Source organism: Artibeus jamaicensis, unplaced genomic scaffold (assembly GCF_021234435.1).
Source record: "Artibeus jamaicensis isolate MK-2021 breed Jamaican fruit bat unplaced genomic scaffold, CSHL_Jam_final contig_477, whole genome shotgun sequence".
In the NCBI taxonomy this organism is placed as follows: domain Eukaryota; kingdom Metazoa; phylum Chordata; class Mammalia; order Chiroptera; family Phyllostomidae; genus Artibeus; species Artibeus jamaicensis.
This window is the reverse complement of record NW_026521854.1, coordinates 7,465,633-7,492,786: the sequence shown is the minus strand read 5'-3', so window position 1 is coordinate 7,492,786 and position 27,154 is coordinate 7,465,633. Positions and strand designations below refer to the sequence as shown.

Genomic DNA, 27,154 nt, shown 5'->3' with positions numbered 1-27,154 from the left:
CAGCCTCACCTCCCCACCCCCCCAAGGCTGATGCTTCATTGCAAGCTCAATCCGGGCCAGAATTAGGGTGCCAGAGGGGAGTCAGACGGTGGTGGGAGGGGTGAGGGGTCAGACCAAGGCCAAAGCTAGTAAGAAGGGGGAGGGGGGCAGTGCTGTGCACCCCCCTCCCGTGGTTTGCTGGCTCCAAGAGGAAGGGTCGTTTCTGGGCCTTTCTGTGCTTCTCTCAACACCCCCCTCCCCCCACGAGCCCTGGCCTCCCCCACAGGGGAAGGTGCCTTGGGCCAGTGGTCTCTCCTTTGTGACTCAGCGTCCTCATGTATAGATTGATGGACCCCCTTGCAGGGCAACTGGAAGGAATCTGTAAGAATCCTTGAGAAGTGTTTGGCACAAGGGTTGGTTCATGGTTCGAGCCTGAAAAAAAGTTTCCTATGCTAGGAAAAGTGAGAGCAGGTATCACAACAACCACCACGACAACTAAACATTGCTACGAGCTATTAAATGTCAGAAACTGCTCTAAATTTAATTCATCACATCCTATGAATTAAGACCCTTGACCGTCTCCAGTTTAGAGATGACAAAAATGAAACTCAGGGGGGCTGTGCTGGGTGCCCCGCCACTGAGTGGCAGAGCTGGGATCTGGCTTAAGAGATACACTTAGGGAGAAGTGGATGCCGACTCAAATCGCTTCTCCTTCCCCACGTGGAACCAGCAAGCCGTCCTTCCCCCTTGTCCACCTTGGTCCCCATAGCCGGTCCAGCCCAGAGGGGGCCCGGGGCCGTGGAGGTGGAAGGACGGGCCTTTTACTAGCCGGGGCTGGGAAGGGCGCAGGCACCAGGCACCGGGCACCGGGCGCGGGCGGGCGGCGGAGGCACGTACCCTTCTCAGGATAAATGTCTTCACTAAGGGTAAACCTAGTCCCTTTTCCACCATGGACTAATCGCGGGGGAGGGGGAGAAAGGAGGGGAGGGGGCAGAGACGAGCAATCCAGGGGTGAAGATGGAGGGCGAGTGTGCGTGGGGTGAGCAAGGGAGGCGTGGAGGGGGCGGCGAGTGAGAGGGAGGAGAGACAAGAGAGAGAGAAACGTCAGCTGCAGACGGACAGACGGACAGCTTCCCGCACCGGGGACACCAGGGACATCGAAAGCAGCAGTGTGGACTGGGCACGAAGCTGAACGTAGGGGCCTGACGTCCAGGGAGGGCCAGGGGCTGACTGGGGTGGGGAAAGGCGCCCCTGGGGCCCGCAGGGCTTCGCTCCCTCCACCCCAGCCATTCCCTCCACTGCTGGACTTCAGTCCGGGTCAGCGGCCAAAGTTCTCTCCCTTGTTCGCACAATTAGAGTCAATGCCAATTTTGAAAAGTGGGGGGTCCCTGGGGAGGGGAACTAGTTGTATCCCCCAGCCCCAACTGCGGCGCGCGAGCTCAGAGAGGGACTGGAGACAGGCAAGAGAAGAGAGAATTAGAGAAATGGGAACTTCCTCTCCCTACAACCGCTCTAGGTTGGGGTCCTACCCATCCCTGGGGCTGTCGATCATTCCTTAGCCCCAGACAATACAGAAGTCCCCTCCTCCCCTTCAACCTTTCATCCAGAGGTCCCTTCCCTGGACCTGCCAATCACTCATCAGCCACCCGGAAGCCATAAGTCCCGCCCATGCCAGAGCTGTCAATCACTCTTTAGACACCCCCACTGTTGAGGTCCCACCCCCAAAGCTGTCAACCTTGTGTTCAGGTCGCGCCCCTAGAATCTGTCAATCACCTTGGTCTTTGACATCAGAGGTCCCTCCCCAGAGCTTTCAATCACCTCCTGGTCCTATGATGTCACAGATTTTCCCAGACGTCAATCATCTCCTGGCCTGGTGACATAAGAGATCCCACCCCCACAAGCTGTGGATTTCATTGGTCGGTGACATCAAGCAGTTCACAAGTGCCAAGGAGCTGTCAATTTGCCGTGATATCACAGAAGAGATGAGCCAGTGGCAACTCGTGGCTGGGCTAGGCTGCCCTGTGGGAGGGTGGGTGTTCGCCTGGAGCTGCCCTAGGGCCCCTTACCCTGGGCTGCCTGTGTCTGCACGAAGGTCTTAATGAGCAGGTCGGTGGCCTGCGTGTAGAGGGACAGGGCGTAGCGCAAGGACTGCAGGTCTGGGCTCTTCTCCAAGAAGGTCTTCTTGAGGCCCACACCGCCCGCGTGGAAGTATTGCTGTGGGCACAGGGTGGGGAAGGTGAGGCCAGAGGCACCTCCTATCAGCTCATTGTGGTGGGTCCCCATGCCCTGTCCTCCATCCCTCTGCCCTCTGCAGTGATGGCAGGGTGATCTGGTGGTCTCCAAAGCACCCAAGTCTGGTGCTGCTGCTCCCTACCTTCACTCCTGCCCCAGACCCCCTGGTGGGCTCCCAGCACCCTCAGAATAACACTCATGCCTCCAACCTCTCACTCGGTCCATTGTGGCTCTAGCCAGGCAACATTCCTGCCTTCTCCCCAGGTGTCTTCCCTAGAACAAACCTGCCTCAGGGCCTTTGCATTTACTATGCTCACTGGTGGTGAGGCCCTCTCTGCCCCTACCCTGGCCCTTAGTCTTACCTGATTCCTCATCTTTCTTTGATCAAGGTTTCAAGGAGCTTCCATGACCCCTGCTCTTTAATATATTGCCTAACTCCATTTCAACAAAACATTTTTTCAGAGTAGTTTTCATGCTTTTCATTTCATGGAGACCACAGCCCCTTTCATCCCTCCACGTTCTTGCATGGGCTGGGCCCCTGCCTAGAACGCTGTTCGCTTTGCCTTATGAACTCCTATGCATTCCTCAAAACCCACCTTCCACATGCCTTCTTCCAGAAAGTCCTTGCTGCTCCCTCCCTGGGCTACCCCAGCTCCTATCCTTCTCTCTACCACACTCTGACCCCACGGGGCTGGGGACGCCTGCATCCACCTGTGCCCCCCAGCCTGGGACTCCTCTGGGCCTTGCTAGAGGGTCATCAGGAAGTGTTTATAAATTGAATGAGTTAAGGTGGGTTCAAACCTAGGTCCATGTCCAGGTCAGCCACACCTTCAGCCTGCCCCACCTGGGATAGGTAGGGGTGGAGCATCTCACCTTGATGGTGTCCAGGGCCAGCTCTACGACTGCACACTGCTTTGGGGTCAAGCTCTTGGCTTCCTCTCGTACCATGTGGTCCTGGATGGATGGAGAGAGGGGCCAGGTGGGTGGAGCAAGCCCTTCATTAGGAATCTGCTAATCTACGGTACTACTCCTTATAAAACTGTGAGGAATTAGATAGTCGGTCTGCCGTTTCATCATGGTGTCCCCAGCGCCCAGCAAGTAACTGGCACACAGCAGATGCTCAATAAATATTTGTTGACTAAATTATTTGCACCCTTGATCAAGCTACATCTGAAGTTGAACCATGTACATCTTTCCAATACACCAGCACAATAAATCGTGCTTAAGCCAGTCTGAGTAGTATTCCTGCCCCATGAACCTGCAAAGCATGTCACTGTTCTGAGGCTTCTCCCCAAGGAATCCCCCCTCCCGATCCCCTGCCCTCATCCCTGGCCTCACCTTGAGCTTAGACAGTTGCCCCAGCTCCTTGGCTGCATTGAAGATCATCTGGGTTCCCTGCGGGTAGCAACAGACACAGCCCGGTGAGGGTGGGAGTCCAGCCCAGTCCCCAAGCCCTTGCTAACACCCTAGCCCTGGACATCTTGGTTCTTGTCCAAAGGCTCTGGGCCAAAGGCAATGGGTATGTCCTGGAGACAGGTCTGGAGCCTCCCAGGAAGTGCTGAGAGGTGGTGACTTTGTCCCCAGAAATCCCTGTCCTGTGGGGATGTTATCCACCCTCCCGCCTCCACCAGGACCCCAGGTTTTGGGGACAGAGAAGTGAAACAGAGAGAGAGAGAGAGAGAGAGAGAGAGAGGGAGCTGTGAGGGGCGGTGGGTGGGGGGAGCTCCAGATGGTGTTCGTAGGTGTGGGTAGGCCTTGCCAGCCCAAAGTCAGAGGGTCTTGAGGAAACCGTGGGATGAGCTCTAGTGAAACCCCCGCTACTCACAGGACAATTTCCTCTGTGGGAGGCATTCCCCAGTAATCTGGGGGGTCTGTTAATCTGACCTTTTAAAAGAACAATCTTCCCAACAACACACACTTCAATATACCCCCCCCCAGACACCGTCAAGATGGTGTCCTGGTTATTGTCCCAACAAGCTGAGTGGGCCCGGGTTCAAATATCAGCTCTGCTGTGTGGCCCTGGGCAAGTCACTTAACCTCTCTGAGCCTTAGTTTTGCCAACTAGATGAGGGAAATCATATCCACTTCGAAGTTTAGCTGTGACTGTCTTTCTTCAATGGTTATTGCTACTAGCACTTGATCTAAAGGTTATGGGCAGTGCTGGGGGAGACAGGGTCCAGGCCTGGAAGTCCCATGTCCTGCCTCCTCCATCACTGTGCTGCGTGACCTGAGGTGTATCCCAGGCCCTTTCCGGGCCTCCGTTTCTTCCCCTGGCTTACAGGGGCACCCGTTGGAGGATGGGGTGGGGCTGAGTATCAGTGAAATGAGTCCTGCATTACTGGGTCCTGAGCCGGCCCGGGGGTCCTGGGCAGGGAGGGAGCCATTCACAGCTAGGAGATGTAGAACTAATTACGTGGACGATCTACCAGCTGACCCTGGAAGCAACTACTTGTGCTATCACCATTCTGGCTGTCCTCGCTCCCTTATTCCTGGTCTGTGATTCCCTAAGGCTATAGTGAGGCACAGTTACTCAGGAGACCAGCTGCCTGAGCCTCAGTTTCCCTTGCCACCCCTCCTCCCAGCCTGCTGAGCCCCCGCCTGCCACCCCTCACGAGCAAGCCAGACAGACAGAGGAAGAAGAGACCAACAGACGGGTTCACAGAAAGACCCCAGACGGCACGGACTACAGGGGTGGAAGGAGGCAGGGGGTGGGGTGGGGGTGGGGAGGAGCCAGACAGACAGTGAGGGGTCGGTCTTACATCTGAGTGGCTTGGCAGTTTCGCCCTGCCCTGTGAAGAAAATCAGGTGGAGGTCAGAGTTCAGGTGCTGGCTGGGACGATAGTCAGTGGGACTTCCCTGCCCCCTCAAAGCACAGTCCCACCCCTCAGCCCAAGAGCTCCCTCCCAGGTCCTGGGTCTAATGATGAGCTCCCTCCCCAGCTATGCACTTTCCCTTGTCCCTCGGTGGGGGCTTGGGGCCAGGCTCCTGGACTGCCATGCCAAGAGCCTAGAACCAGCCCACCGCCTTGGGACAGATGCCCCATCCCAAAGTCTGCCTGCCCCAGGGTGGGGCACCTCGGAAAAGGGGAGGAGAAGCAGAGCTTGAGGCCTATTGCCTCCCAACTCCCAAGAGCTTATCCCGGGAGGCCTGACTCTAAAAGAAACATGCTAACGGGTATCACAAGTTTGCTCAACACAGGGACACTCAGGCACATCCATGAGTGTGCAGAAAGTTTATGCACACACACACTGGCAGAAGTCAAATGCTAAAATATACATGTGCATTCCTAAATACTTGCACGTGTGTGCACAATCATCCCGACCCCCACACCTTCTCCCCCTCCCACAGGTGCACATGCATGTGTATGGTGCCTGGCGCCTCGAACGTGGCTGGGTGAGTGAGTAGGGAAGTCCCACTATCCACGTTCATAAAGTGGAGACCTCACTTGTGTTCACACAAGTGTGAGGTCCCATACAAGTGCACAGCAATGGCAACTGTTCGTGTGTTGCTACAGCTCCCATCTCTTTACAGTACACAACCATTAGCACACAAAAATCTGCATAAAAAACAAAGCATGTCTCAGCCCAGGACAATGGTTCAGTGTCTGGGCCCTTCTTGAAGCCACAGAATTTCAGCTGAGTGCAGGCCAGGGGCAAGCTCCTTGCGTGTTGTCCTGAGAGGGCAGGAGCCGCATGTGCACACGTCAGCTTGCACGTGCACACACTCCATAAGCCTTATCCCTGGGGAATCAACTCATCTCTGCATCCTGGTTGTGAGGGCGCCAGTTAGGACCCCTCCTCATGACCCTCAGCTGACCATCCTGCCCACGCACGCGGACGCACACACGCACACACAAGCCCAGACACTGGGGCTCAGGGCCTCAGCACCGACGAGGCCCTCATTACCTTTTCTAATCCCTTGCCATGTTTTCTCAAGAGGGTGCCCTGCAGAGACAACGTCACAGGGTGAACAGCCTGGCAAGCCATGTGGGGGGACGCGGGGTGATCACACAGGTACTCACGGGGACAGGGGTTAAGGGGCGTCTACATTGCACAGGGGGCTGGTGACTGGGTCGCACGGGGTTGTTTGTGGGTGTGTGTCTTAATGACCGACTGTTAAAAAGTGTGAGGGGCTTGGAAAGACAAGAAAGAGAGGAGAAATAGAAATACGGAGCCAGAGAAAAAGGAGAGAAGTTGCTGCCAAAATATAACCATTTACATTTGTTGTCTACCTGAGGCACTCGGTTCTTGGGTGAACAGGAAAGCAAACAGTTCCGTATTCAGACAGACCTATATCTGCATACTGACTCTGGCTTCTGTTTCATATGAGAATAAATGACTCCTCCCCCAAATCTCAGCTTTCCTCATTGGCAAAATGGGAATAATAAAATCCACCTTTCTCTAAAGGCTCATGAGGGTGAGCTGAAATTTCGTGCAGCTAAGTGGGGGTCTGGTGTACAGGGAATCATCAGTAACATAAACTCTTTTTGCTTCCTGCCCACAAGTGCATTGTCTGGTTGGGTGCGCTGCCCCCAGATGGTTATGTAGCTGAAGACCCACAGTGAAGCCTCCAAGAGATGAGATGAACTCCTGTAGACTTTTGATAAGATTAAATATTGTAACAGCTTTGTATTTCTCACAAAGAGGGGGGCTCTAAAGTGGTTTTACTGACTTCTACTCTGGTATGTGTCTAAATACTACCCCCACCACCAAAACAACAGCCTTAGCTCTGATTTAGTGACCACTGCCTCCACTAGTCATGAGATGAGCACTTTAATGCACTGTCCCATTTGGTTTTGACAACAGCACTCTGCCAGTTGCTACAATTAACCACTTTTCCCAGACAAAGAGACAGAGGTTGGAAGGTGAAGTGACTTTCCAAGGTCACAGAGAGAGAGAAAGAGAGAGCGGCTGAACTGGGATTGGACATCAGGTCTACCTGACACCAAATCCATCTCCCACCTGGGTGCTTGGGTTTATGAGCCCTGGGAGTGGGGTGGGTGGGAGTGGTGGAAGGCCTGCACTGAGCAGCTGAGTAGGGTCCTGGGTGGTGAGCCCAAAGGGGACATCAGAGGGGCTGTGTTGACTTTGAACCTCCTAGTTTCTAGAAGAGCTGCAGATACCCTAATAGTGTCTGAGCGTGGGCGAGGGGGCATATCCCAACTAAGAGACCAGGGCAGATGTGAAGGTGCTAGGCCTGGGGTTTGGGAACCTGGAGGTGCTGCCTCCATACTTATAATGGGGTGGGGTGGTAGGCGAGGCCTCCCTCCCTCCCAGCCCCGCCCCCTCCCCATGCTCCGCCCCAGACAGACACAGGCACATCTAGGCAGGAGGTGGGACAGTGTGCAGGGGGCAGTGGGTGAGGAGGGGGCACTGGGTGGGGGACTGCAGCCACGCGGTGGGCTGAGTCCAGACATAGAGCGGACGGACGGACAGACAGACAGAAGGGACTTTACTTACGATCATCTGTCAGCCGTGATGGGGGCCGGGTGGTAGGGAGAGGGGAATAAGTCACCATGAGTCTCCCGGGAAGGCCAGGGAGAGGGCGGAGAGGGCACGGAGGGGTGAACCCTGTGCCCTAGCCCAGCCTGGATGAGGCAGGGTCGGTTATGAGAGGGCCAAGCCTCCTACACCATGGTTGCCTCTTGGGGAGACCCCACCCACCCTCCCCAAGCCTCCCACATCCACCCAGGAGTGTCCTCCCACTTTGTGCTGAGCCATCAACCCATATATCAAGGTGTCCAGGCCCCCAACACCTCCCTGGAAGGACTCATGCCCAACCATACCCCTCCACAGCTGTCACCTCTCACCTGGCAGCCTAATCCCTGGGGATTACCTTCTCTAGGCTATTCCCCAAAGGGAAACCCCTGTTCTATTCATCTTTGATCTTTGTGAAGTCCATGGTGTCTCCTTTCCTTGTCTCTTGATTGACCCCCTAAAGGGCCTCTGATAAACCCAGAGACCCCTATGACTTATGTGTCCCATAAGTGGCCTTGCGCCCCAAGCTGACTTGTTTTCTGGATGACCTCTGACCTTTGAATGACCTCTTACTCATGTGACATTTCATGTCCTTTGACTCTGCTTGACCTCTGTGACCTTTTGATGACTTTTGACCTATATGTAACCTCTCTGGTTTTTGGCCTCATTGATCTCTGGTGGCTTCTGTGACCCTTATGACCTGGACAACCTCTGAGTCCCAATGTCTTTAGCACCAAGCTCTCTGAGCTCCCACAGGGGAGGTGGCCCAGGCATCCCCTCTGACCCCTGTGGGCCTCACCGTCTGGTCAGTGAGTGGTGGCAGGACGATGGTCTTCTCCATGGTGTTCATGACCAGCTTCCACAGCTCCTTCAGTACTCTCTTCAGCACCGTCTTCTCACAGATTTTGGCAAAGAGAGTCAGGCTAGGGGGGAGGGGCAGGTATGAGAGAGAACCCAGCTGACCCTGACCTGTGGAACCAGGCCCTCCCCCTCAAAATATGGTCAAGATGGGAAAGCATCCCATGGACATGCCAGCGGGCTCAGAGCCTGCGCAGGGGCCTTGGGTGGACCTCCGATGGAGCCACAGTGTGGAGAGGAAATGGCTGGAAAGCCCAGCAGTGGCCAGACAGGAAAGGGCTGCAAAGTCTGGGAAGAAGGTCTAGCATGAGGGCAGTGGGGAACCATGGAGCATTCAAGAGAAAAAGACAGACCCTGCTGTTCGAAAAAATAGAGTGGGGTAAATTAGATTAGAAGGCAGCATGGAGAATCAGGACTGGGAGGAGGCTGGGGCCATGCTCAAGAGGAAGAGCAAGCAAATTATAGGAAAAGGGCAGACTCGAGAGGAAAAACAAAGAATTCGTGATTGGATGTTTGAGGCAATCTACTATGACTCATCCAGCAACTGAACCCCCCCACCAAACCAACCCTTCCCCAACTTTCTTTAATGCTCCTTCCATCTATTTTCCTTCCTTTCTTCCTCCCTCCCTCCCTCCCTCTTCCTTCCTTCCATACATCCACGTTTCTAACTATTCATCATCCATCCTTTCTTCTGCCCTCGCTCCCCCTTTCCATCCATCCTCCCATCTACACCTCCATCCATTTATCCTTATTCTCGTCCATCCATCCATCCAGTTATTCATTCAGCCAAATACTTACCTAACTATCCACCCATTTATCCATCCATCCATTTATCTACCCAATTGTTCATCCATCCATCCTTTCATCCACCTTTCCTCCATCTAGCCTTCTAGCATTTATCTTTTAATCTACCCATCTATCTACGTGTCCAACCCTTACGTCATCCATTTATCGGTACAAATACTTACTCACCAATCCCTCCAATCATTTACCCACCCATCTTTCCATCCCTTCATTGCCTCCACCCACCCACTCATCCAAATAATTCAACTGTCACCCAGTAGGCATGCTCAAACGTCTCCAGGCCTATGCCCAGTCTCTGAGGTCCCACCCACGGCCCCTCCCTCACCAGCCTAGTCTACCCAGCCTGGCTCACTTGCTGTCCAGCAGGTCCATGATGGGCTGCAGCACGTTGTCAGCATCCTGGGCCACACTGCTGCAGGCACTGGCTGGCACATTGCCAGTGCCCTTCACCTGGCTAAGTATGTCGCCCATCTGTTTGACACACTCCTCAATGTGAGGCTGGAAGCTGAGGGCACAGAGGGGAGGAGCTCAGACCAGACTTCTAGACTCTGGAGAAAGGACCAGGTGAGGCCATAAATGCTAATCTATGGACCTTGACCTTTTATCATCAGCTTCAGGGAGCCATGGCATATGACTGAGGGGGCATTCATACTAGCAGAATCCAGCACTGGGCTAAGACATTTACCATTTCATCACACAGTCCTACTCAGGTACTATTATCATCCCTACTTTACAGATGAATAAACTAAGGCTCAGAGAAGTTAAGATTCACCCAAGGCCACACAGCTAGTAAGCAGTGAAGCCATGGTTGAATGCAACTTCATCTAACTCCAAGCCTGAGGCCTTCACCACTATGTCTGCTGAGTCTCTGGACACCCCAGGCTCAGAGGTCTGGAAGCTGCCCCCTCCCCCTGCTCCCAGCCCTGGACGTGCCCCCACCTGGTAGCAAACACCCGGCTGAGTTCATCCAAGACGTTGTTAAGTTTCACCTGGAGCTCTTTTAAGATGTCACTGGCTTCAGCATCCAGCTGAGGAAGGGGAAGGAACATTTGTCAGGTCAGGTTTACAGAGTATCCACATGTCTGGGGCATTTTCCAGCCCAACTCAGGGAAAGGGACCCCAAGGGGCTGGGGAGGAAACAGAGACACAGGCAGTGAAGCCATTTGCTGGGGTTTAAGGGAATGGCTGAATTGGAATTCATCAGGTATGAGCTCTGGGGCCTGCAGGGGTGGGGGGGGGCGTCACCATGCTTGGCCCCACCTCACCTCCTTGCCTCCCATGGCTTCAAACATCTTCTCTAGCTGAACTCGCAGCTGCTGAGTGTTGTTCATGAGAATGCAGGGCTGGGGATGGGAACAAAGCAGGGAGTCAGGGCTCAGGACCCCTCACTAGGGTCTCTTCCACCCACCAGCAGGAACCCTGAATGGTTTCAGGGTCTGGGTCTGGAGAAAGCTGGGGTCCCACAAGGTCATCTGAGAATAGATATTCCTGCGAGTGTTGAGAGGGTGGTCTCTGGGGACTGGCAGAGGGAAGGATGGCCCAAGGAAGGGGAGTTCTAGTCATATACCCACGTACTCCTACATGGGCTCAAAGCTCTGCATGCTCAAGTACATATACCCTGAAGGCTTCATTTGCCACAACCAGACAATGACACACTAAAGGCATGTCCCTTCACCTCCAGATCCCCCACGACATACAAAGTTAGATGCACACAGTTGGACACACGTGCAAACACAGGTCTCAGAGCCCAGGGAAGGATGGAGCCCTGGGGCTGCAGAATGGGGTTGGGAGGGAGGACAGGGGCCCCGCAGGTCACCACTTTCTCCTTCTCCTTGGAGCAGTAGGAGGCGAAGTCCTTGATGATGATGTCCGCATACTGAAGGAGCACATTGCTGATGGTCTGGGTGGGACACGGAGGGTTAAGAGGAGGGGCTGGAGCTAGATGGGCCCATCAAGAGCCACTAGTGAGATGAGGGATAAACTCAAACCCACTTTAGTGCCTAAAATGGACCACTGGGCTGGGTGAATTATCTACCCAGGATGGCCATCGCAGTCAAGGGAGACACCGCCACTTGAAGACAATTATTTTATGTAGACTCAGCTCTTTTCCAGAGCAATCAGTCATCATGTTAACCCAGCCCCAGCCACGAACATTACCTGATCCCAAATCAAATCTCATTTCCTACCTGCATCCCCCAACTTCATGCCAGCCTAAAGCAAATCCAATTGAACCTAATCCCAGTCCAATGATCTCAATCCCCAAACTCCCCCAGGGCCCACTCAAATCCAACATGCACTCTAATAATACCAATCAAATCCCAATCCTAACTGGAACTCTAATCTCAACCCAACTACAACCTCAACCCCATCCCCAACCTTAACTCCAGCTCCAAATCAACTCCAGCCTTAACTACAACTCTGACCTCAACCCCAATCTTAACTCAGATGCTGTCTCCAACTTAAAACTCTGACCTCTATGGGAGAAATAGCCCCAACACTGACCTCAACCCCAACCTCAGTCCCACTGTATCACCAGTTCCTACTTTTACCTCAAACTCAACCTCAGTGTCAGTCCTGACCTCAACTTCAACCCATGCCCTAATCCCAACCTCGACTCCAATCTCAATGACATCACCAACTCCAACCTCAACCTGAACCCAAACCCTGTCCCCAGCCACACTCCAACATCTATGGCATGGCCAACTCCAACAGTGGTTTGGGTTGGTTTTTCCACTGGCTCCAACCCCAACCTCAGTCCCAGTGATATCACCAACCCCAACTTTAACACCAATCTCGGCCTCAACTCCACCTCAATCTTGACCCTAAGCCTGAACCAACCCCCACCCGACCTCACCCGTACTCCCGCACCTTGGCGAACCGCCTCATGTAGTGCCCCACAATCTGGGGGTCAGGGCATTCCAGCTTCTTGATGATCTCAAAGCTCTGGTTAAGCTGGGAGAAGACATCCACCACGGAGCAGGAGAACAGGGCATGCTCTGAGGTCTGCTGGAACTGCAGGGGAAAGGAGGCCAGGAGGGAGACAGAGGGGTCAGAGCCAGACAGTCCCCAGAGCCCAACCCCCTACTCTCCATGAGGAGAGCCAGAGACCAACTGTCCTGGGGTGAGATGGATAGTATGTGAGGTTGACTTACAGTCAGACACAGAAGCCACGGGGGGTGGGCAAGTGGGGTCAGGCTTGATAAACTCACATTCATTTGTTGAACGAACAAAAGACTTTAAACACCATGAATAAGACAAAGATTGTGGACACCCTCCAGAGACTGGCCTCATCCCAACGGCAGTTTTTGCCCCCAGATTGTATCTCAATGGACCACAGAGGGAGTGAATCCACTGTGGGCAGATTGGGAGCTTGGTGGTGGGTCAGCCTTCTCACCCCATCCTTCTTGTCTCGCTCCAGGGCCCCGTGCAAGAAATCTCGGGACACCTCCTCATTCTCGTCCAGCCACTGGATGACGAAAGGCTCAAACCACCTGGAATGGATAGCCGGGGTGGGACCCTGCCATCTCTTGTCCCCATAACCTTCTGCTTGAATACACCCTGTGGCCTTGGGTGGTCACTCCTCTGATCCCCTCCCCCGCCAGACCTTGGCTGCTTCCCCCATGAAACTGACCAAGTGACCACTGTCAGGGCAAGGCCCAGATTTGCAGGAATCATGGTTGATAAACTGCCATGGGCAAATAAGTTTACTCTCTGAGATCCCAGCACAGCATAGTAGGTTCTCAGTAAATGGTGGCCACCAACCCACTCTCTACCACAGCTTGTGTGTCAGACACTCCAAGTTCAAATCTAGCTCCATCACTTATTGGATGTTGCCTTGGGCAAATCCTACAGCATTTAACCCTATATTTCTCCATCCACAAAATGGGAATTATGATGTTCCCATCTCATAGAACTATCTAAAAAATTAAATGAGAATACACACGTGGGACTTCTCAGCACAGTTCCTGATATTAATGAGTATTAATTGTTTGGCTATCGGAGTCTTTAGGCCAATGACCAAGAATGGAGAACACCGCGTTTAAGCCCCACCTGTGCCCCCAATGCTCAGGGAACACTAAGTAGGTGAGCCCTCCTCTTTGGGCCTCAGTCTAGTGTCAGCACTATAGTTCTGGCTTGGGTTCTGGGCAGGAGGCTTACGCAGGGTACTCAGGCACTCTGTCCTTGAAAGCAGGAAGTTCCGCCACATACTCATTGTAGAGCCACTTGACCTTGAAGTGGAGGTTCATGTAGTCAGCACTCTTGCACAAGCGATGCTTGTCATGCTCTGGAGCAGGGAATAGAGGGGAGTGGCTCAGCCAGGAGGGTCTGCCACCCTCTGTCTTGGCAGTGCACACTCTGGCCATCGCTGGTATTGGAGTTCAGGCATGGTGAGGAAGGGAGCTCACAGTCTTGAAGAAGACACTGAGACACAGCCATCTGCTATAGCCAGGCTGGGAGACGCAGGGGTGGGGGACTCACCCTCCATGGCATACTTCATATCCTGGGCAAACAGGTTCCACATCACTTCAGCACTGATTTTACCCACATTCAGCTCCTGGGGAAACCTGGCAAAAGTTAGGGAAGTATAGAAACTCGACAGCCAGAAGACAGCACAGGCTGTTTTGGCCTTCCCTGCCAAAGGGTAGGGAAAAGGGATCTATATTCAGGTTCCCTCACAGCCACCAACTTGCACGAGTGACACTTGTCAAGGCTGAATGACTCTGCCTTAAGGTTCTGCTTCTCTTGAATCTCCACTCACACATCCCTCCATCCCTTCATCCCTTAATTTACCCCTTTACCCATCCATATACCCATCCATTCACCCACCCATCTCTTTATGTTTGCAAATTATGCTATATTTCACCTAGGCACAACCACACTCACAATTGCTCCCACATACACAACACTTTATGTGCAACAGACATGATCACCTTTACACATAAGACAGAACTGTACACACATATATGACAACCTCCAGATAATTAACTACTTAGACACACAACTCACTGGTTGAGGCAGGGAGTGTAGGAATTCTTGTCTTCCTCAATGATGGATACTATGAGAGTGATCAGCTTGGACCAGAAGTCGAGGTTCTTGATGCTGGGGCCCTGTTCCTCTGGGGGAACTTCCCCCTTCTTGGCCTGGTGGGGCAGGAGAGATGTCGGCCATAATGGGTTAAGGGGTGGGAGCTTCAGTTTTTTATTGAGGTGCAGGAGGTTGTTGAGGAAGGGGCCCCATTAACATGTGTGTGGTTCAGGTGGGAAGTCTGCATAGAAAGGGACGGAACTCATGTAAATGGGCTCAAGCAGGGCTCATATCTACTCAGCTTAACGAAGCTTAACTAGACTCAGCTCATAAAACTGAATAAAACTGAATTTAGTTGAACAAACCCAAGCTCCCTAAACCAAATAAAACTGAAACTAATACAAATCATACCCACTTAGCTTAACAGATCACATTTCTCAGAGTTAATTCAGTGGAACTGAACTTGGGCCAACTACACTTCATAGAGTGGAATTAAATTGGATTGAATTTAACTCAAATAAACTGAATTGGATTTAGCCTAATCAATCTCTCCAAGATAAGATCCACATCAACCTACATCAAAATAATGGACAGTAATTGATCTGAACTCAACTCAATTTAATCTAACTCAGCTCAGTCTAAGTCCACCCAATCCAACTCTAACTGCTCACCTCAACCTAACATACTCAGATCAACTCAGTCTAACATTAGTCAGTCAATGGAAATGAGTGTAACTAAACTCAACAGAAATGAGCCCAATTGAATCTAAGTCAGTTGAAGTCAGCTGTACCTAATCCGACAGCCCAGCTCATCCTGACTCAAGCCAACTCAACAGTCAAGAACAATTTCAACTCAATTCAACTGAATTGACATGAATACATTTTTACTCAATTAAATTCATTCGGTCCAATTCAGTGCTGCTCAGTAATTAGCCAAGAGCAATTTTAAGTCAACTGAATAGAAATAAATGGAACTAAACTGATTAGAGTTGAACTAAACTCAATTTAATCCACTTTACCTCAACACAGTTCAATTAAGAGCAACTTGATTTCAACTCAAGTCAAATGAATGTAAATGAACAGAATGAAATAAAATTGAACTGATTTTGGCTTACGTGTTACCTCCTATTAGAAGCCAAACCTGATGTAGGGGCCATCTCAGGCTAATCACCCTGGGTTGTAAATTACTAACTTTTACATCTTTCTTTCATAATAGAGCATAAGTTCATTGAAATGTTTTTGACGAAATCCTGGGACATTATATGTGTAGATAAACACATGTTGAAAGATCTCAAATAAATTGAGTTGAAATGACCAAAACTGTACTGTACTAAAAAATTCAATTCAAAGTTCATTGAACAGTGATTCAATTCCACACACACTGTGTTATGCCCAACTAAACTGAACTAAAATCAAATTATTAGCACCTATTGTGTATCAGGTACTAAGTATATAACTATATTTTATATAAATCTTGTATCTCATTGAATCTCCTCAAACCTGAGATGTGGGTTAATGATGTAATTTTATAGAGGGAGATACTGAGGCTCAGAACAGTAAAATCACTTGGAAAGGAGAAGATCTGGGACTTAGGCCAGGGTCAGGTGGTGTCTACTAGTCCCTTCTGCCTCATCTGGGGTTCTTACAGGGTCTGTCTGGTATTCCCGACTGTAGAGTTCATGACAGTTGTTGAAGATATACTCATAAGTAGAGTTGAGGCAGGCTTTCACACAATCCTTCACCACCTGGCTGGCTCGGGGCGGGCTCTGGAGTTCTTGCACCTGGAGGAAGGGAGGTGCGCACGGATGGGTAAAGCGGGAACAGGAGGTGCCTAGGAAATGGCTATAAGTGGTTCTGGGTTTAAGGAAACATAACAGTGTGAAAACAGAGAGTCACTGTGAAAAGGCACTTGTCTCCAGGAGAAATGCTACTTTTAGGAGTTAAGAGTCCTGGAGAATTCTTCTCGGAGAGCTAGTGGGACTGGGTCCCCTTTCCTACCTTCATCCGAAAGAAGGTGATGCTAGTGAGAAGGTCCACAGTGGATTTGAGGTCCTGGAGTCTCTCTGGGCTGCTGGCTGGGAAGTTATTCTGTTGGATGGGAGAAGAGAGGTGGAGTTACGGAAGAAGGTTAGGGGAGGATGGGACACAGTGTTTTAGGGGAGATGCAAGAGCCCTCAAGTTTCAGGAGGTGGATTGGGGGTCAATGAGAACACTGAAGCAACTAGGAGGTCTTCTTGGATACACCAAGTAGGTTGGGAAGGAGCTGCTCACATATGTGTATACATGTTAGAGGAACACACTCTGCATGTTAGAATGGGTCCTCCCACATGCACGCCTGCTAGAGGCTGTCCTTTATGGGCACACACATTCATGGCAGTAAGCAAGTCATCACGCATGCACTTCTCACCCGATACATGGAGAGGTCTATCCGCAGGGAGTTATGCAGTTGATCCAGGAGCTTCACAAAGCGCTCTTTCTGGGGAAGCAGAAAAGGAGGACAATGGATGGAAGCAGGACCTTGGGCGTTGAGTGCAGCAGTGAAAGCTGGCTGCCATATTGGCTGAGGGTTTAATATACAGTAAAAGCATCCCATCTACCATTGAACTAAACCCTTATAATATCCATTTCCATTCTACAGAAGAGTAAACTGAAACTCAGAGAGCTGTGACTGGTACAACATCACACAGCAAATCAAGTCCAAATTGGAAATCTGGGAGCTGCACAGGGTTTCACCAGCACAGGTTTGGGTTCTCCCTCATCCCCCAGCCCCTGGGACTGACCCCGAAATTGGAGGCTGCGAAGCGGTCAGAGGCAGACACGTTGGTAGAGGCGGTGGTATGCGCATAATAGGCGTTGATGTTGGCAAGCAGGGTGCTCATGACGGCAGGCACCCCAGGACACATGTACTTGGAGGAGAGGCAGGCAAAGTGGCTGGTGAAAGGGAGTGGGAAGCACTGGGCCTGGTGTCCAGCCAGGAGAGGCTGTGACCCCCCAGAATGCCACCAAGACAGCATCGTGATTCTTCCCAACTCCCAAACAATCCCTTTCTGTCACCTGATTCTGTCCTCTGAGTTTTTCTCTGTCTCCTCTCCAGGTTGTCTCCCAGCTCTGCCTCTAACTCTAGCTCTCATCCCAGTCACTGCAGCTCCCAGCACTGGTACTTGCCTAACCTCTCAGAGAAATTATATAACACCCAACACACCCACTTCTTTTCTGACTCTTTTTCCTATGAGTCCCTTCCATCTCAGATCTGCCAGCATCTGCTTGGTGACCCCCTTGCCCAGTTTCTTGCACCTCCCCCTGATGTCCACCCCAGCCTATGGCCTCACGTCATGGCTTGGTAGATGGACTCGACGCCATAGCGCATGGCAAATTCATCCACAATCTCCTGGGCTGTCTCATCATAGTAAACTTTCCAGGCGTCATCACCCTTGGCATCCGGGATCTTCACAACCCCATTGTTCTGCATGTCAGTCACGAAGTGAAACAGGTTCTGCCAATACAAGGGAGAAGGTGTATCAGAGAGTGCAAGGGGCCAGAAGGGGTCAGGTCTAGGGCATCTTACATAATCTATCTGTTTATTCATCTACTCTTTCACCCATCCAGCTACCCAAAATTTCACCTATCCTTCATCCATTTCTAATAATTCATCCGTCCATCCATCTATCCATCTATCCATCCATCCATCCATCCATCCATCCACTCACCCACCCATCCATTCAACTACCCCCAAATTTATCCATCCACTAATTCACCATTCTGATAATTCAACCACATACCCATCTATTCCATACATTTACCCACAACTTAATCAGTCCATCTAACAATTCATCCTTCCACCCAATCAACCATCAATCTACTCATCCATCTATCATCCATCTGTTGATGCATCTATTCAGCCACCCACCTGTCTAACTACCCCAAAATTCACTCATTACACCTCTTTACTTCCAATAGTTCATCCATACATTCATCCACTCACACAGCCATTTTTCCACCCACCCACCCATCCTTCCATTCATTTACCCATCTATCCATCCGTTGATCCACTCACCCCTTCAATCCCCAAATCTATCTATTCTTCCTCCTAGTAAATCAGCCACATACCCATCTATCCCATCTACTATGTACAACTTAATCTGTCCAATAACCCATACATATACCAATTCAGCCATTTGTCCCCCATCAATATATGGGGGACAAATCCATCCATCCACCCATCCATCTATCCATCTGTCCATTCATCTGTTCACCCATCCATCTATCCAACCACCCTCAAATTCTTCCATCCATTCACCCATACTTCCAATAGTTTAATTAGACATCCATCTGCTCATCCCTCCATCATCCATATGTTCTTTTATCTAGTCAATACTCATTCATCTATTTAATTATTTGTTCTCTCCAGGAGCCCCCAGGTAGCTGGAAAAGATAGACTCAGACACAAACAGCCCAACTCTGAATGTTCATAGATGGGACAGATGGAAAACCTGGAGCTAGGTAGTTAAGAGTCACCTGGGGGTCAGGGAAGGCCTCCTAGAGAAGGGGGCCCCGAAGCTGGACCTTGATGGATGGGGAGGAGTTTTTCAAGCAGAGAGAATGGCATAAAGGACAGCCTCAGAGGCCCAGGGGAGTGTGGACGGTGTGGCAGAAAAGAGGAAGGAGGAGCTGGGGCAGGTAGAAATGGTGAGTGGTAGCAGTGTGAGGGATCACAATGAGCTATGAAAGCAGGCTGAGCAGTGGGCCTCACCTCATGCAGACAGGTGTACTGGACGTGGTAGGGGGCCACCTTCTCCTCGCCCTTGATCTCCACACTGATGTGTAGTCGAATGGCACCTGACACAGCAGATTTGTCAGTCCGTTTGTCTACAGGGCAGGAAGGGATGGCAGTGTCAGAACTTTCCAATCTGGCCCTGGGCTATTTTAATGTATGTATGACTGTTGCCCTCCCAGACTCCCTGAAATTAAGGCCTGGGTGCCTCTCCTCAGATTGCTCCCTCGACTTGTGTTCCTTCCATTAGACTAGAATTCCTTAGTCCCCATCTCTCCCTTCAAACTAGGATCCCAGACCTTGCTTCCTCACTCAGATTAAATTCTTGCCTCTGCTTTTTCCTCCTTAGACTAGAAACCCTAAGCACTGCTTCCCTCCCACCAACTGAGTTCCCAGACCCTGCCTCCCCAATCAGAGCCCTAGAGTCTACTGCTCATCTTGTTATACAGGGTTGCAGCCTCCCCCATCAGAATGGGATATCCAGATTTCTCCCAACCAAACGAAGAAGTTCCTGGACTCTGCTCACCCCTCTCAGACTGAGTTCTTCCTACACCTTCAGACTAAGTTCACAGATCCTGCATCCCTCATCCAATTGGGCTCACAGATTCTACTCATCTCCTGAGACAGGTTCTCGTGGGTCTACAGCTCGCTTCTCACATTAGGATGCCCAAACTATGCGTATACCTCTTTTCTTAGATTAAATTTGTAAAGTTCAATCTTCCTTCTTAGGTCAGATTCCTGGGTTTGCGCCTCTCTCTTCAGACTAGGATCCCCAGGTCTTGCTCCTGCTTCCACCACGAAACTGGAATACAGCGATTCTGTCCCTCCCTCACCCTACCAAACCAAGCTAAGCATTTCCTAGGTTATCCTTGCAGCTGGGGTGCTTCCTGCTGTCATCAGATTGGGCTCCTAGACTGACTCCTCCTGACACTGTGTCTCTCCTTTCCAACTAGGTTCCCCCTTTTGGCTGGCTCCCCAGGGCCTCCTCCCCACTCCCTGCAGACCCTCCCCCAACTCACCCAGGTTGTACCACACATCCATCTCGCCACTGAGTGTCCGCACCTCGATGATAGTCTGCCCCAGGAAGTCGTCAGACTCCCTCTTGAACCGCTGCTTCACTCGGGATTTGATATCATCATCTTCGTCCCAGACACGCACCTTGATTCGATCTGAGGAGTTGTGACATTCACTGCAAGGGGGAGGCGGGAGCGAGGGTCGGGCAGCTGGCTCTGGCTGGTACTAAGGTCCCCTGTGGCTGCCCCAGCAGGGAGCTCTGCATGGGGTTCTGGGGACCCAGCCAGGCACTTACAAATGAAAGTTCTCCTCCCACACAGGGTTCAGGTTCCCGTAGATGGTTTTCGTCCGTTTCTTGGTCTTCCCAACCTGAACAGTGACATAGGGGTCACTGGATCCTGTCTTGTCCTTTGCCTGCAAGCCCTGGGCACAGACCACTGGAAGACACATAGGACAGACATAAATGTGGCTCAAGGAAGGACGTATGCTGGGAAGAGTCACTGCCAGGGGCTCCAGGCTGCTTGCTGGGGAGGCCTGTGGTATGGCCTGAGGGCGCACTGGCCTTGCTAGAGAGTTAACACCCAAGGAACCCTCAGCCAGTGAAGGATGGGAAGGTGCCCCAGGGCCACCCCTGGAGTGGGACATTCTCAGGTGTGCGCTTTACACTGAGCCCCTGAAGTTCCCCAGTGGGACTGAACCTCCATTGACTGCAAGGTCCTCTGCTCATTGGTGCCCACGTGAAGGGCACTGTCTTTCCTTGCTCCCAGACCTCTGTCTCTACCCCCCACCAGGGCTTCCTGGGACCACCTCCTGGACACCCACCTGCCCTGAAATCATCTTGGGGTCTGTCTCCTAAGAAATCCAAATGAGGTATGCCATGGATAAACACCACAAGGGCCTTGCCCCTAGGGTAGGACCACTCTGCAGTGGGAGTTTAATACTGCCCCCCAGTGGTCCCAGGTGTCCACAGCACTGCCTGCTGCGGCACTCTGTGTGGAGCTCCTTTTCTTCCAGCTTCACTTCCAGACTCCCACGGGGCTTCCCCGGATCACCTTCCAGATACACCATGTGCCCTCAACTCCTTTTCCTGGTGTCTGATTCTGGGGGCACTAATGAAGATGCACCCAGATAGTGTTATATACATAGTTTTGGAGGCATACATGTTCACCTGTGGCATAAATGTACACACACGTGGACATGGGAAAGACATGGATACATTCACGTATGCGCAGCAAAGGCAAGGAAGAGGCCTGCGAGGGAGCATAGAAGGCTGAGAAGGGCCCCCAACCCCCTCCCCCGGCGGCCTCACCAGTGATGCTGATCTTGGCCGACCATTTGGACGTGCCATCCAGCACGCTCTGCTTGACTGCCTTCATCTGCTGCGTGTGCGCGGCCTTGGTCACAGCAAAGACCTCCTGGATGAGTTCGAAGATCTCGGGCTTGTTGCGCTCCCGGATCTTCATGCGGTCCTTGAGCACCATGATGATGTTCTGCGTCCGGTCCTCAGCCCCGTGCTTGGAGCTCTTTTCCGCGGCCCCTGTGGAAGCGGACAGCCTGCACTGTCCAGGGAGCGGGCCTCACCGCGGCCGGCACCCCTACTCCCCGTCCAGAGCTCCCTCAGCAGCTGCCGTGGGCATTTGAAGCCATGGGGGTTCATGAGAATCAACTCCAAAACCAGAGCTTCCTACTTGTTCTCTGAATCCCCGCACAGCCTCTGAATCCCAGGTCTCTCCAAGACCCCGCCCCTTCTCTGAGCTAACCCTAACCCTACCTAACCCATTTTTTTCTCCAGGGGAATGGGTGCCTCTCATTAACCCCGCCACTTGTAGTTAAGCCAGTCCCTGAGTCCTCTCCCACCCTTTTTCGACTCTCTCACATCTCCTTCCCCTCCTCTCAACCCCATTCTTCCACCAAAAAGAGTCCTGCCCCATCACCCCAACCCGCCCACGGCTCTGCCCCTCTCTTCTTGCTGCTCCCATCTCGAAAATCCCTCTCGTTCTTGCCCTGCCTCCCACCCTGCTTCCGCGGAGCTCCACCCCTTCGTCCCTGCCCCGGCTGCGCCCGCACTCACGCTGCAGGCAGTCCGCGTTAAGCAGGTCCTGGCACTTCTCGTGGCACTTGACGCCGCACTCCGTGCAGCGCATGCCCTGCCGCGCGATGCCCCACAGCAGCCCCTCGCATTCATAGCAGTAGGTGGGCGTGGTGGCCGTCCACACCTCGAAGTTGTGCGGTGTCGTGCACGAAATGGGGTAAATTAAGGCTTGCAGGGTCTTCTTGTAAACGTGGTTTTTCTGCGAGGAGGGAGGGCGTGCGGTATGAGGAGCAGGGCCCTCGCCTGGGGGCCCCGTCCTGCCTGCACCCTCACCCTGTGCAGAGTACAGTCCAGTCTCTGTCCCTCCGCCGCCCCCATGCGGTCAGAATCCACAGGTTCCTGTGTACAGAGGGTGCTAACCCAGTGCTGAGCTATCCAACCCTGGAGACTGAGGAATGCCTGTCTCTACCACACCCTTTCCCTCTTCCTCCAGAAGCCCCCAGCTCAGCCCACCTTACAACCCCACGCACCAGCTCCTCGTTGTTCAAAGTGCTGGAGGCCAAGGCCGATGTGATGCCCGCTTTTCTGGACTGGACCAGGGACTGGGGCGGGGACAGCACCAATGGAGTCACGGAGTAGATTGACACCCACGGGATTGTCACCAAGAGCAGAATCCACAGCCACGGTTTGGGGCCACCAGCCACAGAGTCAAGCCAAAGTCGCAATGAATAGGACACAGCAGCAGGAGAAGAACAGGTAAAGAAAAAGTGACAGAGGCTCTGGTTTAGAAGGGACCCTGGAAGGTGAACAGCCCCACACCCCTGGCTCACCCATCCCCCACCAGCACCGACAAGACTTGGCCATGGTCATCAGCCACACTGAACCAAGGCGGGGAGTCACCTGCCCTCTTCCCCACCCATGAACTGCAGGACATGGCAGGGGCCCTTCTCCAAGCCCATGGGTTGGGGACCGGTTGAAAAATCCCAGTGTAGGGGCCTGGGAAGGAGATTCAGGGGCTAAGACACTATCACTCACTCACCATGGCCTGAGGAGTCCATGCAGCACACAAGGTAGAAACCAGATCATGTTAGTGCCAGAGGGCACCTCGCCAGCCCCCAGCCCCAGGTCTGCTGCGGGCGGTTGTGCAGGATGAGCGCCAGGGTGGGGGAGGGCGCAGGCACTCACCAGGTCACTCACGAGTGGGATGGGCTTCCGCTTACGAATGTCAGGCATGCTGTCGATGATGATGAGACCACCCCCTGGGCTGCAAGACACACAGGAGGACGTCAAGGGCCCAGGGAAGTTCCCCTTCCTCCAAGAGACATCACCTGAGGCTGGGGCAGGACATGTGATTTCCCCAGGCATTAAGAATGTAATTGTGTCCCCCCTCCAAAAATATACATTCAACTCCTAAACCCTAGGACTTCAAAATGTGACCTATTTGGAAAAAAGTTTATTGCAGAGGTCATTAGTGAAGATGAGGTCGTACTACAGTGGTGTGGGCCCCAGTCTAATATGGTGGTGTCTTTATAAGAAGAGAGACACACAAGCAGAAGACAGCGGTGTGATAATGGAGGCGGAGACCGGAGCAATGCATTTACACATGAGAACTACTGAGGACTGCGGACAGCTCCTGAAAGCCAGAAAGGCCAGGCAGAAATTCTGCCCTATGGGTGTCGGGGGAGCACGGCCCTGCTGGCACCCTGATCTCAGACTTCTGCCTCCAGAACCTCAAGAGAATAAATTTCTGTTGTTTTAGCTCCCACCATCCCCCTGTTTGTGGTCGTGTGTCACAGGAAGTGAAGACACTGGGCCTCAACTTCCTTTTCTGGAGATGGGGAGGTGAGGCAGGCACCCATGTTCAATAAAAATTTGAATTAAGGGAAACCTAAGTAGTATATAAAAATATCAACAAAACCTTTCTTTATGCTCAGAATTGAAAATATATGTGTCTATTGAAAATCCAGCCTGGAAGGAATGGTTTCAATTCCCAGGGGAATGAGGGAACTGGAAATTGTGTTCTTGTCTCTTGGCAGTTTTACAGTAGCCAGAGGATTGAATGAGCGCTGTTGCAGATGCCATAGTGACCTGTGTGAATTCCCTTTACTGAGAGGTGCACTCATTCCAGGGAAGGTTCAGCTGCGGCTCCTCTCCCGAAGGTTCTCACTGGCCAGTGAGAGAGGTGCCTGGCCACTAGGTATCTTGGACAAACTCTAAGGTGCAGTTCCTGCTCTAGAGCCCCCTGCAGAATCAGGCAGAGGCTTGGGGACTCCTCAACTACATCTCTGCTCAAGCTGCTTCCCAAGCTTGACCCTGCCTGCCACAAGGGTGTCTCCTGAGAGAGCTTCCTCCACCCACCACACACAAGGAATCCCCATCTCAGTCCCTGCTCTGGGGCTCCCCGCCCAGCACACCTGCTCATCTGGGAATCACAGCTCCTGGCTCTGTTTGCACAAAACCTACAAGGAAGTCACTCTCCTGCTGCTATTTTAAAACATTAATGTAATTTAAGAATATCTTTTGCAACCTCATTATCCAAAAGCTGAAACCCGCCCTGCCCCCGAAAATCAGTAACTTCAGAAGTTAGATGTGACAAATTGCTCCATTTAAGACCAAACGACTATTGTCAATGAAAGTACCAGCAGCCTCAGCAATAGTCTAGGAGATTTAAAGGCAGAATCAAAGCAAAAAATTCACTCCAGGCTTGCAGATGGGCAGTGCAGGAAAATGGGTTTTCCCTCTATCTCACATTTATTTTTAGAGGGGAGCACTTTTGAATTATGTGACTTGGGCAAGGCATATACCTCTCCAGACTCAGTTTCCCCATCGGTAAAACAGAGTAGCGCTCCTCCATGGCTTTGTTGTGAGGGCTCAACATGTTACTACCTTTGGCTCCTGAGTGTCTTTTGACAGTGGTTCCGCTGTTTCCTTCACCCACGCCCACTCTGTGCCCCATCTAAATGGAACCTGTCCCTGCCCTTGCTGGCCACGGTGCAAACCACCCTGAAGCTCTGGGTTCAAAACTTCCTCCCAGCCCCAAAGCTCCATTACTCACCCGCCTTTGAACCACAGGGATTTGGACATCTCTCCTTCTCCTCGGGCCTGTGGAACAGACAGATGTGGTGAGTGTGGCTGCCCTTCCCCAGGGCCAGGCAGTCTCCACACCCACTTCTGTCTTCCTTTTTGGTTGTAAGTCAGGAAACCTGGGGACCTAGTCCTCACTGTGTGTCCTTAGAGAACTCACTGGTTGTCTCTGGGCCTCAGCTTTTTCATCTGCAAAATGGGAGAGAGGAGTTCTTCTCTGGCATCAGCCTTTGTGGATATTAGTCTCATCTGTCAATCTGAGGTTGTGTTAGCATCATTCCAGCAAGAGCTTATGCTTCTGTAGCCTCTAGGGATTCTCAGGGGCTGGTTCAAACACTCAGAAGAACCTATCATTCCTTAAACTCCCTGCAGCCTCACCTGCCTGTCTGCTTTTGTGCCCCAGGGCCCTTGCCCAAGCTGTGTCACCTGTGTGTATGCCCTCCCACTTTCTGCACCCAAGAAGCCTCCATTTATCATTCAGGTCTCAGTGGAGATTCAGAGTCTACACCTCCCATGTCCCAGGCAACCAACTAAAGGGTAGCGTGGCTGAAGGGAGAGTGGGCAGCACTCTCTTCTGAAATATTACTGAAGTGTTTTGAATACTTTAAGTGGCACCTCCTCCAGGGAATTTTCCTAATTGCCTTGCATTTTTTTCATGTCCCATCTATAAAACTCAGAGAGCCCACCCACAATTATTTTTCTTGTCATATCACTGGTTCCAGGACAAGGGTAATAGCTGTTGTTCTGCTTTTTTTTTTCATTTAATTTGCCAATAACAGTGAAAATCAGTCAATAGATTTTTCACTGTATCTTCTTTCCTACCTTTTAAATTTGGAATCATGTGAATATCTTATTTAGTAAAAAAATTTAAACTAACATGAAATTTGATTTGAAATGTTTGTGGCTCTGATACTGGATGGTTGAAAATTTGGGGAATGTGATTAGGATCTTCTCTTGCCAGCCTCATCCAGATTTGGAAGTTCCCCCAGGATAATAATACTGCTCTGTCTACAGCCCAAAGTCATTTGAATGACTGAAGGAGTAAGTAAAGGGTCTCAATCCTTCTGCACATCTGAACGGTCATCACCCTGACCCTGACATGAATTTTGTCTCTCACTGAACTCCTTTCCTAACACTGACCTGACTCCGGACCTTTCCCAACACTGACAGTGACACCCAATATGATCCCAAGCACTGATCTTGTCCCCTGATACCAATTCTAACTCTGACCTCTGACTGCCACTTTAATCCTGATCTCGACCCCTATTCCTAATCTCTACCTCTATTCATGAAGTTGATCCCTGACACGGCTGTAGTCATGATCTAAGTCCAGGTCACAGCTCACTTCTCCTCCTGCCCTGCTTAGAAATATCAGGTTGGCATGGGAGAGGGTGGGCTGGATCTTGGTATGAGGGATAGGGCAGGCAGGTGTGAGTGAGATCAGGAATAGTAGAGCTGGGACAAGGGTAGGGCAGGTAAGCGTGGGTCTGGGTTGGTGTGGGCAGAGCCATGGAAGGACCAGGACATATAGACGAATAGACATGGTAGATGGGGTGAGGAAGTGGGCATGGCCAAGCTGTTCATGGGGTGGGGCATGGACTGGTGTGGTGGGTAGGGCTAGGAAAAGGACCAGTGTGGCAGGAGCATTAGAGGAGGGGGAAGTGGGCATGGCCAGTCTGGGCATGATCATGGATGGGACACTGAGCAAGAGTGTGAGCTGGCCAGGGCTTTCACTTACCTCCTGAAGCTGCAGCCGCACTTTGTTAAAGGCTCGCAGCCAGTTGGCCTTAGCCCTCGACATGGAGTCCTGACCCTCCTGGCTTTCCTCATCTTCTTGCGGCCTGAAACTGAGGCATGGGGCATCCTGAGGTTCCAGAGC

At 51.9% G+C, this 27,154-nt stretch overlaps 1 protein-coding gene across 1 annotated transcript in view; it reads right to left on the bottom strand.

Moving 5' to 3' along the window:
- UNC13A (unc-13 homolog A) overlaps nt 1–27,154 on the bottom strand; it is a 55,523-nt gene that overhangs the window by 5,236 nt on the left and 23,133 nt on the right. The window contains exons 11-41 of the mRNA XM_053668183.1: nt 27,014–27,122; nt 25,247–25,293; nt 23,377–23,455; nt 22,722–22,793; nt 22,231–22,450; nt 21,469–21,696; nt 20,455–20,596; nt 20,165–20,334; nt 19,125–19,240; nt 17,704–17,867; nt 17,155–17,305; nt 16,782–16,850; nt 16,373–16,462; nt 16,021–16,155; nt 14,358–14,491; nt 13,830–13,915; nt 13,509–13,635; nt 12,745–12,841; nt 12,219–12,362; nt 11,167–11,250; nt 10,616–10,693; nt 10,290–10,378; nt 9,703–9,855; nt 8,488–8,611; nt 7,671–7,676; nt 6,117–6,155; nt 4,971–5,000; nt 3,550–3,606; nt 3,085–3,165; nt 2,046–2,193; nt 877–933 (exon numbers count right to left, since the gene is read on the bottom strand). Coding sequence (XP_053524158.1) covers nt 877–933; nt 2,046–2,193; nt 3,085–3,165; nt 3,550–3,606; nt 4,971–5,000; nt 6,117–6,155; nt 7,671–7,676; nt 8,488–8,611; nt 9,703–9,855; nt 10,290–10,378; nt 10,616–10,693; nt 11,167–11,250; nt 12,219–12,362; nt 12,745–12,841; nt 13,509–13,635; nt 13,830–13,915; nt 14,358–14,491; nt 16,021–16,155; nt 16,373–16,462; nt 16,782–16,850; nt 17,155–17,305; nt 17,704–17,867; nt 19,125–19,240; nt 20,165–20,334; nt 20,455–20,596; nt 21,469–21,696; nt 22,231–22,450; nt 22,722–22,793; nt 23,377–23,455; nt 25,247–25,293; nt 27,014–27,122 — 3,326 coding nt within the window. The remainder of the gene's footprint in view (nt 1–876; nt 934–2,045; nt 2,194–3,084; nt 3,166–3,549; nt 3,607–4,970; nt 5,001–6,116; nt 6,156–7,670; nt 7,677–8,487; nt 8,612–9,702; nt 9,856–10,289; nt 10,379–10,615; nt 10,694–11,166; nt 11,251–12,218; nt 12,363–12,744; nt 12,842–13,508; nt 13,636–13,829; nt 13,916–14,357; nt 14,492–16,020; nt 16,156–16,372; nt 16,463–16,781; nt 16,851–17,154; nt 17,306–17,703; nt 17,868–19,124; nt 19,241–20,164; nt 20,335–20,454; nt 20,597–21,468; nt 21,697–22,230; nt 22,451–22,721; nt 22,794–23,376; nt 23,456–25,246; nt 25,294–27,013; nt 27,123–27,154) is intronic.